This window comes from Balaenoptera borealis, assembly GCF_965194805.1.
Source record: "Balaenoptera borealis genome assembly, chromosome: 7".
Taxonomy (NCBI): domain Eukaryota; kingdom Metazoa; phylum Chordata; class Mammalia; order Artiodactyla; family Balaenopteridae; genus Balaenoptera; species Balaenoptera borealis.
The window spans coordinates 81,662,389-81,679,397 of NC_138864.1; the positions used below are offsets into that span (position 1 = coordinate 81,662,389).

The following is a 17,009-nucleotide window of genomic DNA, read 5'->3' on the forward strand; positions in this document are numbered from 1 at the left end:
AGATGAAGAAAATGAGGCACAGAGATTATATCACTTGACAGAAGGAGCAAAGCCAGGATTCCAAGTGAAGCCAGCCGGCTCCAGGAACCCCAAGCTGAACTGCTGTTCCAGGGCTGTGCTCTCCACCCCTCCTGGCCAAGCTCTCTTGCCTGCTCATGACTTTAAATCACCATGGATTCTTCATCTATGGAATTAGCTAATCAGACTAGATCAACTCTAAGTTTCCTTCCAGTTTTCTAGTGGTACGATATTCAATCCATCTGCAAAAGGTTTTTATTTTTTTCATTGCCGTGATGAAAACACCTAGGATAGAGTTTTTGAGTGGTCCTTTTTTTCCCCAAAGGAGGGAAATACCACTGAGAATGATCCTAATACACTTTCAAAACTAAGCCTCATTTTTTAGAGTTTGGTATAAAAGAAAAATGATAAGCCACTAAGTTTTCATATTAAAAAAACAGTCAACCATTTCACAAAGAGAAATGGGGAAAAAATATATGTTCTTTCCATTACACTTATGTAGTCTGCATAGCTTCCCTGATGGAAATAATGGTCTTCAAAGTTTACTCTGCATCTCAGCATTCACATGTACTCCATTATAAACACAGGTCCATCCTTACCATCTCTCATTAAATACAGTGATTAGGTACAATGCAGTAGTTTTCTCACACAATGTTATAAAACCCATCTGTGTTAGTTGCAAACATTTAAAGATAGATTTCACATAAAAATCTTAATTCCTAGCTTCTAAAAGTAGCAGTAATAATAATAATTATAATAACAGAACCTGCGGACAAAGGGCCTGTACTCCAACGTGGGAGCACTGAGCTGCAGGTCAGTGAAGCAAGGGCTCTCTGGTTTGCCAGAGTTCCCTCTACTCCAAATTACATTGAACTTGGTCAGTTCACTCATACATTGTGTCCTGAGGATATCTGGGTTTGAGACGCTTAGGCCACAAGCTCCCCAGTTTGAGCACTTCTGCTCTAACTACATACCTGAGTTAGTATCAGGTCTTCATACTCGCCTATATTAAATGCTTGCCTCCAGTAAAACTAAAAATTACATCTATTAGAATGGAAACCCAAAAAGGTTACAGCTCTTTAAAAGTTTGATTCCTTTTTAACACTCCCTAACCCTCACAATGTTAATTATTTCATTAGTGTAAGCCACTGGGTTCCCCAACCTTGGCAACATAATAGATTCAACTTTGCAGTGTTAAAAACACAGATGCTCAGACCCAGACCACCTCTGGTCAAGCACATCAGGAGGTCTGGGGGTGGAGCCCGGGCATCCTTATTTTTTCCAGGTTCATCCAAGTGACTCTGTTCTTGTTGAACACTACTGATGTAAACTCTACTGCTATACAGGGTGTGACTTATAAATCAGTAAGACTGATTCCCACAAATAAGAAACATTCTCATTACTTTCCAACATATATGACACATAGACACTTAAGATGCTATCGTCTTTCCAGGTTTTGACAAAATATCATTTCTTTATTCTAACATCTGAAATGAAAAGCACATATAACTTAACATCTCTTGATCAAATTTTTTGGTCTGATGTTTGCATATTTTTACAGCAAACATTTTGGTGTGGGCCCCTGAAAGTGCTGAAGTGAAGCCAACATACAAACGGGAGTTTCCAGCCCAAGCAGAACACTGAAACGCATTAACTTAAATCACACACTGTCAACCAGTGGGTTGAGTTGGTGCCAAACTCCAGATGTCTAGTGTCAGAAATATTCTATCAAAAGATCTACTCAATAAAGATCTAAAATCTAAACTATCTATAAATTACCTGGGGCCTGTGTGACACCTGCTGGGAGTCCTGAAGAGGAGTTTTAGCCCACATTTATCAGACACACCAGCTTGTCAGATACCCCAACAAGAGATTAGCTCCACAAGGACAGAGGCCTAGAAAAGTTCACCTGGAATTTTAGAGGTGAAAGCTTTCTGTAATATGTATTTAGCCTGAATTTACAAAAAAGCTTCAAAACCCCATCACCTTTATTTGATGTTTGATACCTAAGGAAGCATGGGCATAACTTACACTTATTTATGCTTATTACCATGCTATTCAGTTTACTTAACAGTAAGCTATATAAATATGCCTCTATAGATTCCCCTGCTTTTGCCATTTCTTATATAATTATGCCATGTATTGAGAATCAGGCAGCTAAATTAGCATTCGAGAGACTTTAACTGAATGATTTAGTTAAGAAAAGGGGGGCTTCAATTTTTAAGCCCAGATGTGCTCCTGCACCAGCTGTTCGAGGTTTGATGATACAGAAATGTGACCTAAAGTGTGTCGTCAGTGCCACCAGGGAAATGTCCATCAGGGAGGGCTCTAAACACATGCCAAGAGGTCAGGGCTCCTAATTCACAATGTTTATATAGCTGGGTCCAGTTAGGTATCATTGGTCCAAACAGATTTTTAAAATAATGCACATGAACATAATGACATTATTTTAATTTTGAAAATCTAAAGTAAAAGAGAAGTTTGTAAGTGTTTATAGTGTTAGGTATTATGTTTGAAAAGAGTCTTCCACCCCCAGATAAATAAGTATCGGTAAAGGAAAGAAAACCAGTCAGCATCTTTAGACAATTCAGTAATTATAACCATTTTAGAATTGCCAAATTATTGTTTTCATTACTGTTACTGTGATGCTGGGACGCTCATGGACTCTCTTAACCTACATAAACATTTTCTTAGAAGCCTTGAAACATCTGTTCCCTTTGGAAATCCAGCCATTCTGTGTGTAAGACACTTAGGTATACAACAGCCTTCTATTAAAATGCAAACATCTCATAAAAAGTCACAGTTTATAAAGAGCAAGTGCTAAGGTATATGGGGACACCTGAGAGCAAAGCCTGTCCCTCACTCACCTGAGCATTTTACTGGCTGTGTACTTCATGCTGGGTGATTTGGTCTAGGTCTTGGTCTGTTTCTTATGTCAAATGGGACTCATATTGAATTCTTAAGCAATGCGTATAAAGCAGATAACCAGTGCATCACTAGTGGACACTTAATGATAGTAGTTATTGTTACTATTTTATATAAATAAGATTGTCAGAACTGTCCAAGTGGAATCAGGATTCAAAATCCAATTCTGTCTAGCTTCACAGCCCCAGCTTCTCCCCACTGCAGCCCCTGGCCTCCCTTACCCCAAACATCCCTGGCAAAGATGTGGAAGGGATGCAAGATACTTTTTTGTCCTAGCATTGTTTAAGCCCTAGAATGTTCTAGACAACAAAATACTGTAGATCAGGCAAAAAAATGATTCAACTAAGCTTCGTAATAGTCTCAACCTGGAAAAAGATTCACCAAGTTCAATTCCCAAGTGTAAAATTAAAGAAGTGGATTTCCTTTCCAAATCTCCCTTTAAAAAAATAAAAAAAAAAAGTCTTCTTCAAATTTCCTTAATATAAACTACCCTAGACTAATTACATAACTAGTGTTTGTATGTGTGCCATTAACATATACACATAAACAAATAAATATGTAAGTCCTCACGTATGTACACCTCCAGAGATGATTAGCTTCAAAAATGTTTTTCACTGCCCAAAGTTCCCTTTGTAACTTATTCTTTCCACAGCCCAAGACGTTTCTTGATTTTTATTTTCATTTCATTTCTGAAAACACTTCTTGACGAAGATGCTAGGAGGATGGCAAGGCCCAGTCCTACAGAAAGGGTCCAAGTTTCTGGGGGAGGCAAAGTACATAGGTGGTTACCATAAAGTACAGTGCACACAATTCTGGCAGAGACATGAGCCAACGCTACAGCACAAAGGAGGAAGGACCAGTTATAATGATGCTATTTACTGAGGGAAATGTTTGTTTTTTAACCTTACCAAAATAAACAAGCATTCTAGTCATATTTCACCAGATACGGTATTTAACTAATATGGTAGCATATTTAACTCCAAATTAGAAGGCGGTACTTCTAGGATGGAAATGTCTAATTCATAGCTTGCTGTGAGGGTGAATTAGATACTGTATGAAAATTGTTTAGAACTGTATCTGGCACATAGTAATGACTCTCTAATTAGTACCAAGAAATGGACCCAAGTTTTACAGGGCCTGCAGCTTTAGACCCTGTTTATGAAAAAAACTGCAACATTATAAATACAAAATGCTTAGAAAAGTGATTATTTAGATTTTAAAAAATCACAGCAAAATACAAAGTCTTAAAGCTGACATTACCAAAACACCACAAAATCAAAATTCAGAAAAAGAACGCAGTATGTGAATTAATTTATCACCTGCAACACCACTGTAAATACTTCTTTGGGGCTGCACACTCTGATTACTTCTCATATGACAATGATTCATATTAATATCATTTTCTATACGGCACAAAGATAAATTGGTCTTTCCTCAAGTATGGGTGATCAAAATTTATTTTTAATTATTGATAATTCAGAAAAGTTACTTTTAGCCTCATAGCTCTTTATGATGCCATATAAATTTTTAGGATTGTTGTCAAATTTGTAAACGCTTATTAATTTTCTTTCACATGTGAGCCACAAGAATTCAGGGCATTCCAAGTTTTCTTGTGCATTGACTAACTTTAAATATTTTTTGTACTGATGACACTCAGTAATCAGTTTGTTGTGTTTTTGTTGTCACTGATATGTGTTTACGTATGTGTGTATCTACACATTTACACACTCACGTCAAACAAGAAACTTAAACACAGAATGCCCATTAAAAAACATGGCGCATTTATAACAGTATATTTGCATTATTGAGTATATTCCTAACAGAAAGAACTTCCACGTCAAAGACACTTAGATGAGAACTGAATCCTCTACTTACAATTTTATACATCTAATACGTAGAAGAATTTTCCAGACTAGCTTCTGGCTCCATACCATATTCAAACCATATTCCCACCAGCAGAAGTCATAGTACAGATTCATGCTGCAATATTAACCCATCCCTGCCCCTTTGTGTACAGACCCTAGGTGAGCTGGCACATTGGCACATCCCCAGGTGGATGACATTCCTGGGAAGTGATTCCTACCCTAGGATGGCTAGGAATAACTTAACTAGACACAGAGACAACTGTGAACTGAATAAATACATTCCACTCAACCCAAACTAAAAGTGTCCCCAATTCTACTGCCCCTTATCTATATCTCAGAAACACTCTCAACTCCGATGTCACTGAATCCAAGGAGAAATGTTACAGAAGGGAAGTCAGAGTGGAAAAGGATAATGTTACCCGACTGCTGTTAAAACCTTACACCCTACAAATTTTACAAGTTATGATGTCATCCATGAATGCATGGCTGTGTACACTGGTGGGCTCCTCTAGGGCCTTGGAAAGGGCTGGGTGAGCCCAAGCAATATATTCAGAAATGGTAAAACATATACTGTACAAGTGAGGGGCCCTGGGGCTTGCAATTCATTAGCTTCACAATAAATCTGCCTCTGTGGTCCCCATTATTCTTCATCATTTATCTCAGTCTGTACATGCCTGGTCTCTCCAAATAAATTTCAATCCCTTGGAAACAGGAAGTACAGTCCTAAGTACTGTAGATAGAAAATACTCAAAAATGTTTGTGGTAGTCCTCACTATCCACAGTGATCTAGAGAGAGAGAGAAATGTATATATTATATACCTACCTATAAATACACATATGTATATACGTATACATGTATCTGTGTGGTGTATATACGCATTCATGTATAAATACACACATATACATATACCATTTATGTATGCATTATATATGTATTTGTATTATATATTATATATATATAACATTTATCTATACATTATGTATATACGTTAATTCTATATATGTATAATACCAAAGAAAGAGTGAGTCTTTTCAAATTAACAGCATGGTATCCAGATCTTGTCCCTTCAAGGAAGTCTATCTCAGAAGAAAGGCACTATTAGAGCCTGGCAGACAAAGAACAGGGCTTCCTTTAGGAGGCCAGTGGGTGAGCCAGGCCATCAGGAGACTATCAATGCTCTCTAGTGCTGGACAGAGAGTCTGTAGTTAGTGACCCAAAAGAGGCACTTTGACGTCTGCCAAAGTGGAGAGAGAGTTATTGGGAAGGCTTCATCCTTAAAGAGAATATCCATTAATCTGGTCTGTGCTTGCAGCTGGACTTTAAAAAAAATAGGTGAAAACTACTGCATGATTACAGTGCTTAGTGCAAGGGGAAAATATAATTTTCTTTCAACTGATTTAGCATATTAAATGAAAGCCTTTTTTTTAAAGAAACATATAATAAGTTTCTGACATTTGCAGTTTCCGATTTTCAAATTCTAAATAAAACAACATCTGTTATTCAACACTTCAGCCAGGTCAGTATGGAACAAATCTATTACCTCGTCATGAAACAAAATGTATTATCTGCAATCCAGCAAGTACTGATATTTCTTCAGTAGTACCCAGGCCACGTCTGCACTGTTAAGATCTGAGGGCAGGGGTAAGGATGGGGTGGGGAGGGAAACCTAAGGACATGCGGGGTATGATTCTTGTCCTAAAAGCAAAAGCTGGAAAAAAAGGGAGGATTTTTAAGGGCTTCAATAGCATTGTGCCCTGTCTCTAGACCTCAGTCTAAAACTCAAGGCCTCTGGCTTCCAGACAGTCCTAGGAAAGCCCGTCTCATCAAGTATCACCAGCCTGCTCCAGTCTGGAAGCTTCTTCCCTGTCATCAACAGCAGAATCGGGTTTTCTGAAAACAGCTGTCAGTTTGCACTTCTAGAATTGTCAAGGTGGGAGATGTCACCAAAATAACTGCACTCTAAAGGAAACTAGTTTCCAAAGAATACGAAGGCTTCTGTCAAGTTAGTTGGCTGTAGGCAGAGTTTTTCTGACTGTGCGTTTCAGTCATACATCAGAAAACATGGACAGGAGAAAACAATCAAAAACTTGTGAAACTTATGAGACAGGATGTTCACTAGCAATGTTTTATAAAGGGTGATTTGACTGCTTTCAGGTGACAAGTGGGCAAATGGAAAAGCCACTGAAGATGGTGTTTTGGAGGAAGTTTTACATTTAGGGGTCCCCCACTGGGTGTTGTGTGCACACGTGTGTGCGCCCACTCATGCACACACACGCACTTAAAATCTCCCCGGTTCTCTACCTGGGACCTTCTAGTGAACCATGGGAGGGAGTAACAGGGCATCTTGCCACCAAGCCACAGGGTACAGGCAAAGAGCAGGGCGGGCAGGGACAAGCCTTTAATTCATCCATTTATTCATTCAGTCATTCCTTCTCTCCACAGGAAATGCCCTCGTGGGAATGTGCCCACAGGCCCAAGGCACAGTGCCTCTTTCTAGTCTTGGGTTTTTTTCAACTAAATGCAGGCCACAAGGAAAGGCCATGTTGGAAGCCGCTGGCCTTGACACCACTTCCTAGTCCACAGCGGCAAAGGCCTTTGCCAGCATCTAAAGTACCTCTGGCCACATGGAAGAGAAAGTGGCCAGAGGCTGCAACCCCAGCGCTGGACTGTGGGTGTCCCATTTCTGACTCTCCGTCTTTCCTGGGACAGGCCTGGTGATTTTATATAGTTGTAGGTGGACACCACCCACATTCTATTAACCTCTAATGTAGACCTTCATAGGATTCCAACATACTTAGCAAACACACAAAATGGCAAGAAACTGGATGACGTACATAACTTACTACTACTGAAGTAAATGAGTACTTTACACATATTAGCTCACTTAACCCTCATCAGCCACTCCACGGGGTAGGCGCTGTTATGATCCTCATTATACAGAAGATGAAACTGAAGCTCAGTGTGGTTAAGTCATTTGTCCTTAGTCAAATGGCTGACAAGTGGCAGAGATGCATATTCCAAACCAAGCAAATGGGGTTCACCATGGGGCCTCCGAGATGATCCTCATCTCAAGGGGTCAGAGTTACTTCCTGAAGGAGGAAGCAGACCGGTTGGGTGTGGAAGGGGAGCAGGGCCAGGGCTGTCTAGCTCTTCAGCTGTTTGGCAATGTGGCACAAGCCCAGCTCTGCATACCCATCTGAAATTCAAATTCCAGCTCACACTGGAAACTTAGGCAAGTTAAGTAACCTTTCTGTGCCTCAGTTTGCTCACCTATAAAGTGGGGATAATAAGGGCCTACTACATATCATACACCCATCTACTTAGTATACAGTAGCGCAGCTTTAAGATAATGCAAATTTTTACCAAACTGTCCTTGGAGCCAAATTCTACATTATTGATAGTAACTACCTTATTTTTCTTTCCGGAGACTTTGACCTTTATTAATTAGATGGTTTACAAATCTATCCTACGAAATGAAGCAGCATGGATTTATTACCCGGATTTTAGAGATGAGGAGACTCACAACAAGAAACCTGCTGACATTCAGGGTCAAGACCCAACCAAGTCATAGCTACTGCAAGCCACCATCAGGCAACAATACTCCACCTCCTTATGCGGCCCCGACAGGAAAGTCTTAGTCAAGAATAGCAAAACTGAGGCTCCCAACATCTGGGGAAAGTTCTAAATGACCTGCTCGTTTAGTACCATCACAAGAATAACTGAATCCGGTCAAATCTGTGTTTCAGTTTAAGAGGTGCAAGTTGCATTCCTGTTCCCTCTGCCTGGACCTTAATGTTCCCTGTTTGTCCTCATGGCTAACTCCCTCACTTCTGTCAAGGTTTTGGCTCACCTGTCAGCTTCTCAGCGAGGACTGTACTGACCAACCAATTGGAAATTCCAACACTTCATCTCCCAATCCACCTTAGCCTGCTCTAATCGGTCTCTTCCATACCACTAACCACCTTCCAACATACTATATAAGTTACATCTTATGCTGACTATTTATTGTCTATCTCCCACCACTAGAACATAACCTCCCCAAAGGCTGGGATCTTTGTTCACCAAAATATACCAAGTGCCTAGAACTGTGCCTGGTACAAAATAGGTGCTCGATATCTATTAATATATAAATAAAAATCAAAATGCTTTTGATGCTTACAAATGTACCAAATAATCAAATCTAGTAAGAATGATTAAACAGTTGTCTTTCTGAGACCAAAAGCCAAAAGACTTCACAGCACTGGGATGCACAGACGGAGCAGACATCTCATGAGTCTGTGACACGACCTTCAAGGCTAAATTTAGTGCTCTCAGTGTTTCTATGATTCCTAGTTACCAGTTCAACTTCACCTACCTAGGATGTGTATGTCAAGAGTGTTTCTACTAACTCAAGTGTTTACTCACAATAGGAAGCAAACAAATTCTGATCAGCTTTCCCCATCTCCAGGAAACAGAGCCAGGCTATGAATGAATTGATAGTGAAGCTGATGGAGAAACACTTCACAGCTGCAGGGCTGTGGGATTTCTAGGCAACTTAAGTTGTGGGGGCAGGGTTTTAGTTGGGGTACTCAGCTTGTACACAGAGACAGGTGCTCCAGGACTAAACCAGCAATGAAATGCAAGGAAGAAAATGGGACCTCAGGTGCAGCACTCCTCCAACAGAAAGGAAAAGAGGCAAAACAGAGGATGGTGCAAATCACACTTCCTTTGGCTCTACATCCCCAAATCCTTATTCCTAATGGGTATGGATAATTGGTTAACAACAAGAGCTGAGTGTACACGTATAACAGCTACTCTCAAATTAATGCACTTAATTAATCTGAACTAAACAATACAGTTATAATGAAAACTATGGGCTTTGTACACTAAAGGCCTTGAAAAATCTGTCAAGCAAGAAATATGCCATATTCCCATCCGTAAACCTTCATTTCATTACTGCTTAAGGATTTTGACTAGTGGTTAAATGGTAATAACTCAGAAAGGTCAAGATGGACCTGTTACCTGAGCACATCTCTAATACTCCTATAATTGCTAAATAACAAACTCCTTGAAAAAATTAAAGATAATATTAACATATATCTTAGTAGTCTTCATGCATCTTTTTAATGTGGCCACTTGATGAAAAAGACTCAGAATTGGTAAATCAATCATTAAAAATAACAATCTCTCTCCAAAAATTTATAGACTGACCCACAAACAATAAATTCCACTTAACAATACATGTAGTGTAGAACGTTCACCAAATGCTTTATCTGGTATATTTTCACTCATGTCCCTTCATCGAAAGTGTATTTACATGACACTGCCTACTAAGCAGGTTGTTTTTATTCTTCTTGAGGTCAATTCTTATTTCTTTCTGCATATGGGGCTGTCTTTGAAAGTAAGGGGCCTCTCCTCAGTTAAGGTACAGAATAGTTTCACTTGGTCTCCTCAGCCAGGGAATTTTAAGTGTTTGTTAATCTTAACATTTACTTTCCATGAAGTTTTCTGGTGTCCAACTAATTCCAAAGTATAGTAATTGTTAGCCACGCCCCCAAATTCACCTAAGTCATAGCTACTGTTATAAACTTAAATGTTCAATATTTTCACTAAGAGAAAAACACTAGCCCTTTGGGGGTGACCATCACTTAAAAGTTTTAGAAAATTTATGGACCACTTAACCCTCTTAAAAATGTTTGCACGATACTAAAGACAATTTCTACAAACTTAAAGAACTTGTGATTCACCAATAGTTAGTTTTAAATTATCTAATTGATTACAGACTTAAACCCTCAAGAAGGATAACTATCTTTAACACATTTTAATAAATATAATTTATATTTTCTTTTAACCAGCTAGTCCAAGTGGGCAGGCAATGTGGGGAAATTATTACTCACATTAATTATAGTTTATCCTAAAATAACTGTGAGTGAATGGGATATGCAATGACAGCCTTCCCTAGGTCAGGAAATGTTATTTATATATTTATATAATACATATTTATTTTATTTATATTTATTTTTTATTATTGAAAGTAAGAGAAACAACTTGAACTGACAAAATTTCCATTGGAGCTTTGCATTACTGGAGTTTTAGTATTATTTTAAACTACCCATCATGAAAAATCTGATTTATCCTTTAAGCACCTTCAGTTATTACTATTCAATCATGATGATGAATCAGCAAATAATGTTACTCCATTAAACTGCTTTTAAGACTACCAAAACTTCCCTAGCTCTTCTGTCACACCTTTATCAGAGGAGATGGCAGAAGTTATTACACGGATGTTTTAAAACTTTGTAAGTTTCAAAACCTGGACAATTACTCATCCAGATTATGTTTTGAAAGATGGTTTGTAGGCATTTTCAATGAGTATTTCCCATTCTGGATGTCCCATCATATACCCATTCTAAACTAGCATTCAACGTTTATTAAGCACTCACTGTGTGCAAAGAGAAAGCATTATACTAAGAGAAGGAGCTTAAGGCTCGGCCTCATTTTATTCGTGCATAAATACACAGCAGCCGTGATTTATTCTCTCAACTTTGTAGAAACGTGAGCTGCATCCACATGGCAGAATCCATAGCATGCATTGGGAAATGACTTTCTGCGGGCAATTCACAGGTTCTCTGGATTAGGCAGCCCCGTTGGGGCATCACGCGGGCCCTTCACCTTCCAGCCCACACAGGACAACTCGTGGGCTCCGGCCACACCTTCCGCAGGTGGCTGGATCGCCCGAACCACACGAACCCGACCCATCTCTCCTCGCAGGGGCTCCGGATAGGAGCGTGGAAACGTGTGCAAGGGCTTCTGCTAATTAAAGGACTTGTTGAAAGGCCCCGGGGTCTTGGGCAGGAAGAGAAAGCAGCCGCCCCGCGGGGTGCCCCCTCCCCCGCGGCCACCAAGTCCCCGGCGCCCGGGGCGCTGCGCAGGCCGCCGCTGCGGATACCCGGCGCAGCCGGCGCACCTCGGGCCTAGCACCATTTGAAAGGCAAATCTCAGAGCCGGAGCGCATTTAAATGCCCTGCCCCGGGTCCTGGGGGATGGCTCTCCAGCGGACGCAGCCGCAGGGGCCTCCGGGGCGGCGCGGCCCTGGGCGCTGGGCGCGGCCCGCGGGCGCACCCGGGACCTCAGCCTGCAGCGCCCCGGCAACCGCGCCAGGCCGGGGCAGAAGCGGGCGCCCTCAGGCCAGCGAGCCCTGCCGCCGCCGGGGGAAAGAGCAAGCGCCGCGTCCTCCGGCCGCGGCTCCGGCCCCCTCCCGACGCACCACACCTAGCAACCAGCGCTGACAGGACGCAGTGGCGGCGGTGCCGGGAGGAGGAAGCGGAATGGCTGCCGCGGTGGAGCCACCCCCGCCCCCCCGCTCCCACCTCCCAGCGGCTGCAGCCGCCGCCGAGCCCTGACAGCTCGAGCCCGGGCGGAAGCGGCGGGCGGCTTGCAGCGCCCGCCCCCAGCCGCCCCCAGCCGCTCCGACCACCCGGGCCAACTAACTCCGCGCTCCTGCCCAGAGCCGGCCGGCCGCCCCGCCGGCCCCGCCGGCCCCGCCGCGCCCTCCGCCCCGCGCCGCATCTCCCCGCCGCCGGGTCCCTCCCCCCGCCGCCCCCTCCACCGCGCAGCCCCACTCCCACCACTTCGCCGCGGGCGCGCACGCCCCTCGGAATCCCCCAGCCCGCCAGCGGCACCTCGGGGCGCCCGCCCATCCCCCTCCCTCTCCCCCAGCCCCACCCTGCCCCCATCCCCACCGCACCTCGCGCCTCCGCATCCCGCCACCCCCATGCCCCGGGCTCCCACACACCCTTCCCGCCCCGCCGCCGCCTTCCTCCCTCCTGACCACCCCTGGCCATTCTGGGGTTCTCGCCTGGGCAGGAGTTTCCGCGCGCCGGGCACCCCCGCCCACCCCCGGGCCATTTACCGATGTGGTTGTCTTCGATGTGCTCGATGAGGTCGGCCAGGGTGGGGAAGTGGAGTCCGCAGCCCCCGAATCGGCAGGTATTAGAGAAGAAGGAGGCGGCGGCGATGCCTGTCATGGTGCTACATCGAGAGCCCCCCTGGTGTCGGCTCAGCCAGCGCCGGGCGGGCGGAGGGAGGGAGGCAGGGTGGGGTGAGGAGAGGAGGGGCTGGGGGAGGGGGAGAGAGGCGGGGTGAGGGGAGCGCAGAGGACCGGACGGAGGGAGAGGGGGCGAGAGCGATGGAAGGATTGCGAGGAGAGACCGGGAGGCAGAGGGGAGGCGGCGGCGGCGGCGTCGGGAGCGGCGGGGGGAGCGGCGGGGGGAGCGGCGGGGGGAGGGTGGGGGTGGGAGTGAGGCCGCCGCAGCTGGGAGGAGGGACCAGGGCGCGCGGCAACAGCTGTGCGGCCCCAACCTCCGCCCCTGGACCGAGGCCTCACCTGGGAGCGCCTGCCACCAACTTTATCTCACTCGGCCTGCCCTTCACGGTTGGTAATACATGAAATCTGTTTGGAGCCTCCTTGGTTATGTGTATTACATTCCTGGTATATATACATCTATTAATTACACTTACCTCCCTGCAGTGGGAACTCAGGGAGTTACCCAGGCCCCTCTCAGGGACATTTGTTTGCACCTGGCCACCTGTCTAGGTTTGACACTGACATTCACAGGGGACCCAGGAAAGGTAATTGTGTGCACCTTACTCTTTAAACCTTCTTTAAAAAAAAAAAAAAAAGCCCATTTCCTCTGGAGGTTTGTACTAATTGATTTTAATGAAGTTTCCCTCTAGGCCAGAAGAAAATCTTAGCTTTATTTAAATTTCAAAATAGAGTGCTTGATTGTCAAGTGCATTTGCCTGTGTTTTACATGTGTACCACGTTTGTAATACTCCCTGCCCCTTTTGGGAAAATGAAAACTAATTTCATTTCCCCAAATTATAATACCCCACTGCCCCATCTCAGATCTGGGGACTAACCCATCTGTCTCCCTGGGAGCAAAACTATCACAGCAGAAAGGACAGTGCATTGGTGAAGGCTAGAAGGAGTAGAAACAGGGTCAAGGGACATACTTTCTCTTCATTTAAAAGAGAGATCCTTCCAATCAATCTAGATTACACCATCCTGTGAGCATTTAAACCATAATGTTGACCAGTTAACCAGTTAGGCTGAATCAGGTAGCTTCTCTGAAACCAACATTTTGCTAAGAATCAATTACCTCCTTGTCCCCAACCCCACCCCCAATTTCACTGATATTTTACCTTTAAAGCTTGTGTTCTCCAATAGCACTTTTACAGTTGCCTACATATTATCAGCAGTTTATGATCCAACAGTGCATTTTTTCATTATGCAAGTATACTGAATTTAGCATTTTTCTTTAGGACAAATTTCACTTACCCTCTGGTGCAGATACATAGAGAAATAGTATGCCCCTCTCCATAAACTATATTCATCCCTAGTGTTATTTCTAGTAGGATTCTTAATTCTTTTGATAGAGGAAAGGCACCACAAAAAGTTTTACAATCTGACAGTCACAGTAATTGGGGGTGATGAGTGCCCTCACCCATGGCATTTCCTCTTTTCGAGCCCATCTCTTCTGTCTGCCAGCTCACAAGGTAACAACTTGTGCTGAGATGAGAGTTGGGTTGGGTGAGGCTGGGGTAGTGGTGTGGTTGAAGTTTAGTTTGGTGCCAAGAATGATTTCCTGGGCCCACTTGGGGGTGGAGACAGGGCCCGGGTGGGCCTGATAACGAGCCAGGGACCCAGTTGGCGGGAGACTGGAGCCAGGGCCAGACAAGGGTCTAAAGACCAGGAGTAAGAATTCTAGCTCTTGAATTAGAATTTTGGCAGCTGTACAGTGCATTCAGCTGCCCAGTCTGGGAAGGCCTTCAGCTAAGAGCAGGCAGAATACACACCACACCGAGTAACAGGACAGGGAAATGCAATGCAAAAGCTTCAGCCAAAATGACGCCAAAACAGCTTCCCCCTAGAGATGAGTGTTAGGGACCCCCACCATGAGGCAGCGTCGAGGAAGCGAGGAGGCACGGAGAGCTTTGGAGAAGTAGCAACTTTGTCCTCTGGAGGAGAAACTGTCCGTGTGGAATTATTAACTCCAGAGAGAGTGCGAAGAGGAACAGATGTAGTTCAGGCAAGAGAGCTCAGAGATGGAAAGTGCCAGAAATGTGCAGATGAAAGATGAAGGAAGTAAAGGGACTGGGTTTCACTAATGTTTACGTCTCCACTACCTGCTATGAGTTTCAGTATTCCTAAAATAAAACCTTCACAGGCCACATTTAATAAATAGAATTTTTAAAATGAAACAAGCCAAAATAACCTATAAAATGAATCAAAATTTTGATTTTTAAGATTAAAATTTTTTTCTTTATCTTGGGCAATTATTAATATTTTGAAAGGACTCTATTTTACATAAAATAACCCACTCTAATTCTTCATCTGTGAACTGAAGCTCTGCTTATATGACATACTGCTCATCCTATTTTTTAAAAATCTGCACACTCTAGGCATCTCTGGCCTTTGTATTAGATACATAATCATGGTCTTTTAGATCTGGAAGATACTCTGGCCAGCAGACCCACGGGCTTTATAGATATGGTACACTGAGGCCAGAGGCATGGAGTGAGTTCTTTCCAGGTACACACAGCCAAGTTTCCTCTCTGTATTCTTAGTGTATTCAGTAAGGCATCAACAGACATTAGAAGGACAAAGATACAGTAACCACCGGCAAACTTTTAAAAAATTGCTTTACAATGGCATGCTTACCATTATGTACTTGCATTTATAAAAATGTTTGTTTCAAGGGTGTCCCTTCATATAAAGTCAACATGAAGCTATAAAAATCTATAGAACGAACACTTCAACTTATTATGTCCCAGAAAAAGTGATGGCTGATACATCTCTATACTTAAAAAAAAATGTGTCCCCCTGATTTTGGTAGTAAAAATATTTCAAATGAAAGGGACAGTGAGAGAACTGAGGAGGCAGAAGGAGATGACGGTGGCTGTGGACTGGAAGTGCTCTCTGGGTTTAAGACCCCTTTCTTGGGAACCATTTGCCTCCCCCCAGATCACTGTCCTCCCAATGTGTAGGCCCACACAAAATGCAGGCGTACAGTGACCCCAGAGCTTGGTGCTTACCATTACAAATGCTTTGGGATCTAGCAGCAATCTCCAAAATCCAGCATGGCTATTGCCCACAAAATGGGGCAGCTGCCGGGAAAGTGTGAATCCATTGGTCTAAGGGAGCCAATCGAAGCCACCAAAGGACTCTGCTTCTTGTCTGGCCTCCACATACAGGATTCGGTTTACTTAGGTATACACTGATCATCGAAAGTGGGCACTTCCTGTGCCCTGCATGGACATCTGTTAGCACTACAAGAGGATGTCTATGAACACTGGATTCTGTTAACTCTCCATACTGCCTTCAACTCTTTCTCAGGTTTTCTGGATCATTCTTCCAGGTCCCTCTTAAGGTACTTTTCAGGTTTACTGGATGTAAACAGGCCCTTAAGGGCTTGAGGCACTCCTTTTACTGCCACCACTACGTAGACTGAGTAGATCGTGGACACAGGTAGGTCTTCTTCAAATCATGCCAGTCTGGCCACTTACAAGAATATATGACACTGCCCAGCTCTTGAAGACTCAGGCTGCCAGTTATGCCAACAGCAACCTTTGCTTCAACAGGATGTTTTCTTGAGGTTCCCACCTTCTTCCAAGGAGGACAGTGTCTATTCCAGATTTTCCTGTTTAATATGTATGCAACCAGGTCTTCAAGGGCTTTGTACTGCTTTTATTCCAGCTCAGAAATGAATCAGCTTTATCTGCTCTTTGGTGATTAATTCTCATTTTGGCCCCCAGTCTCATTCTGCCTAGAATTAAGCATTGGCCTTAGAATGAGTAACGGGGGTTCTCTAGTCGGACGACACCAGTGACAAGTCCTCATGGGTGTTACCCTGAGGGGTGTTACCTTAAGTTCTCTACCCTCATGCTTCTGCCTTACTGACTATATACAGAGTTACGGCATTACATTTCTAGTTTTTTGTAAGATTTCTCCAGAATAAAGTAGTAAAATACCCAGCCATTGACTGCCGTTCTGAGTTCCTGGGTTTACTCCCCTGCTGCAATCTGCCACATGCACCCAAATAATAGCTCCAAACCCAACTCTGATGGGATTTGGCCAGCCCAGTCTGAGGTTTAAATAAGGTCATGAGAGCAGCCAACCAATCACTGTTTCATTCGTTTCCTGACATCTTGATTGAACA

The 17,009-nt window shown here is 43.5% G+C and overlaps 1 protein-coding gene across 4 annotated transcripts in view; it reads right to left on the reverse strand.

Moving 5' to 3' along the window:
• The window catches only part of JAZF1 (JAZF zinc finger 1), a 343,755-nt gene extending 330,700 nt beyond the window's left edge, over window positions 1-13,055 (reverse strand). The window contains exon 1 of one of the 4 annotated variants that reach the window (XM_082398031.1): window positions 12,701-13,055. In XM_082398031.1, the coding sequence (XP_082254157.1) occupies window positions 12,701-12,815 (115 nt within the window). In that variant the 5' untranslated portion in view covers window positions 12,816-13,055. The remainder of the gene's footprint in view (window positions 1-12,700) is intronic. The other 3 variants (XM_082398030.1, XM_082398029.1, XM_082398032.1) reach the window with 3 other exon arrangements.
• Between the last annotated feature and the right edge of the window lie 3,954 nt (window positions 13,056-17,009).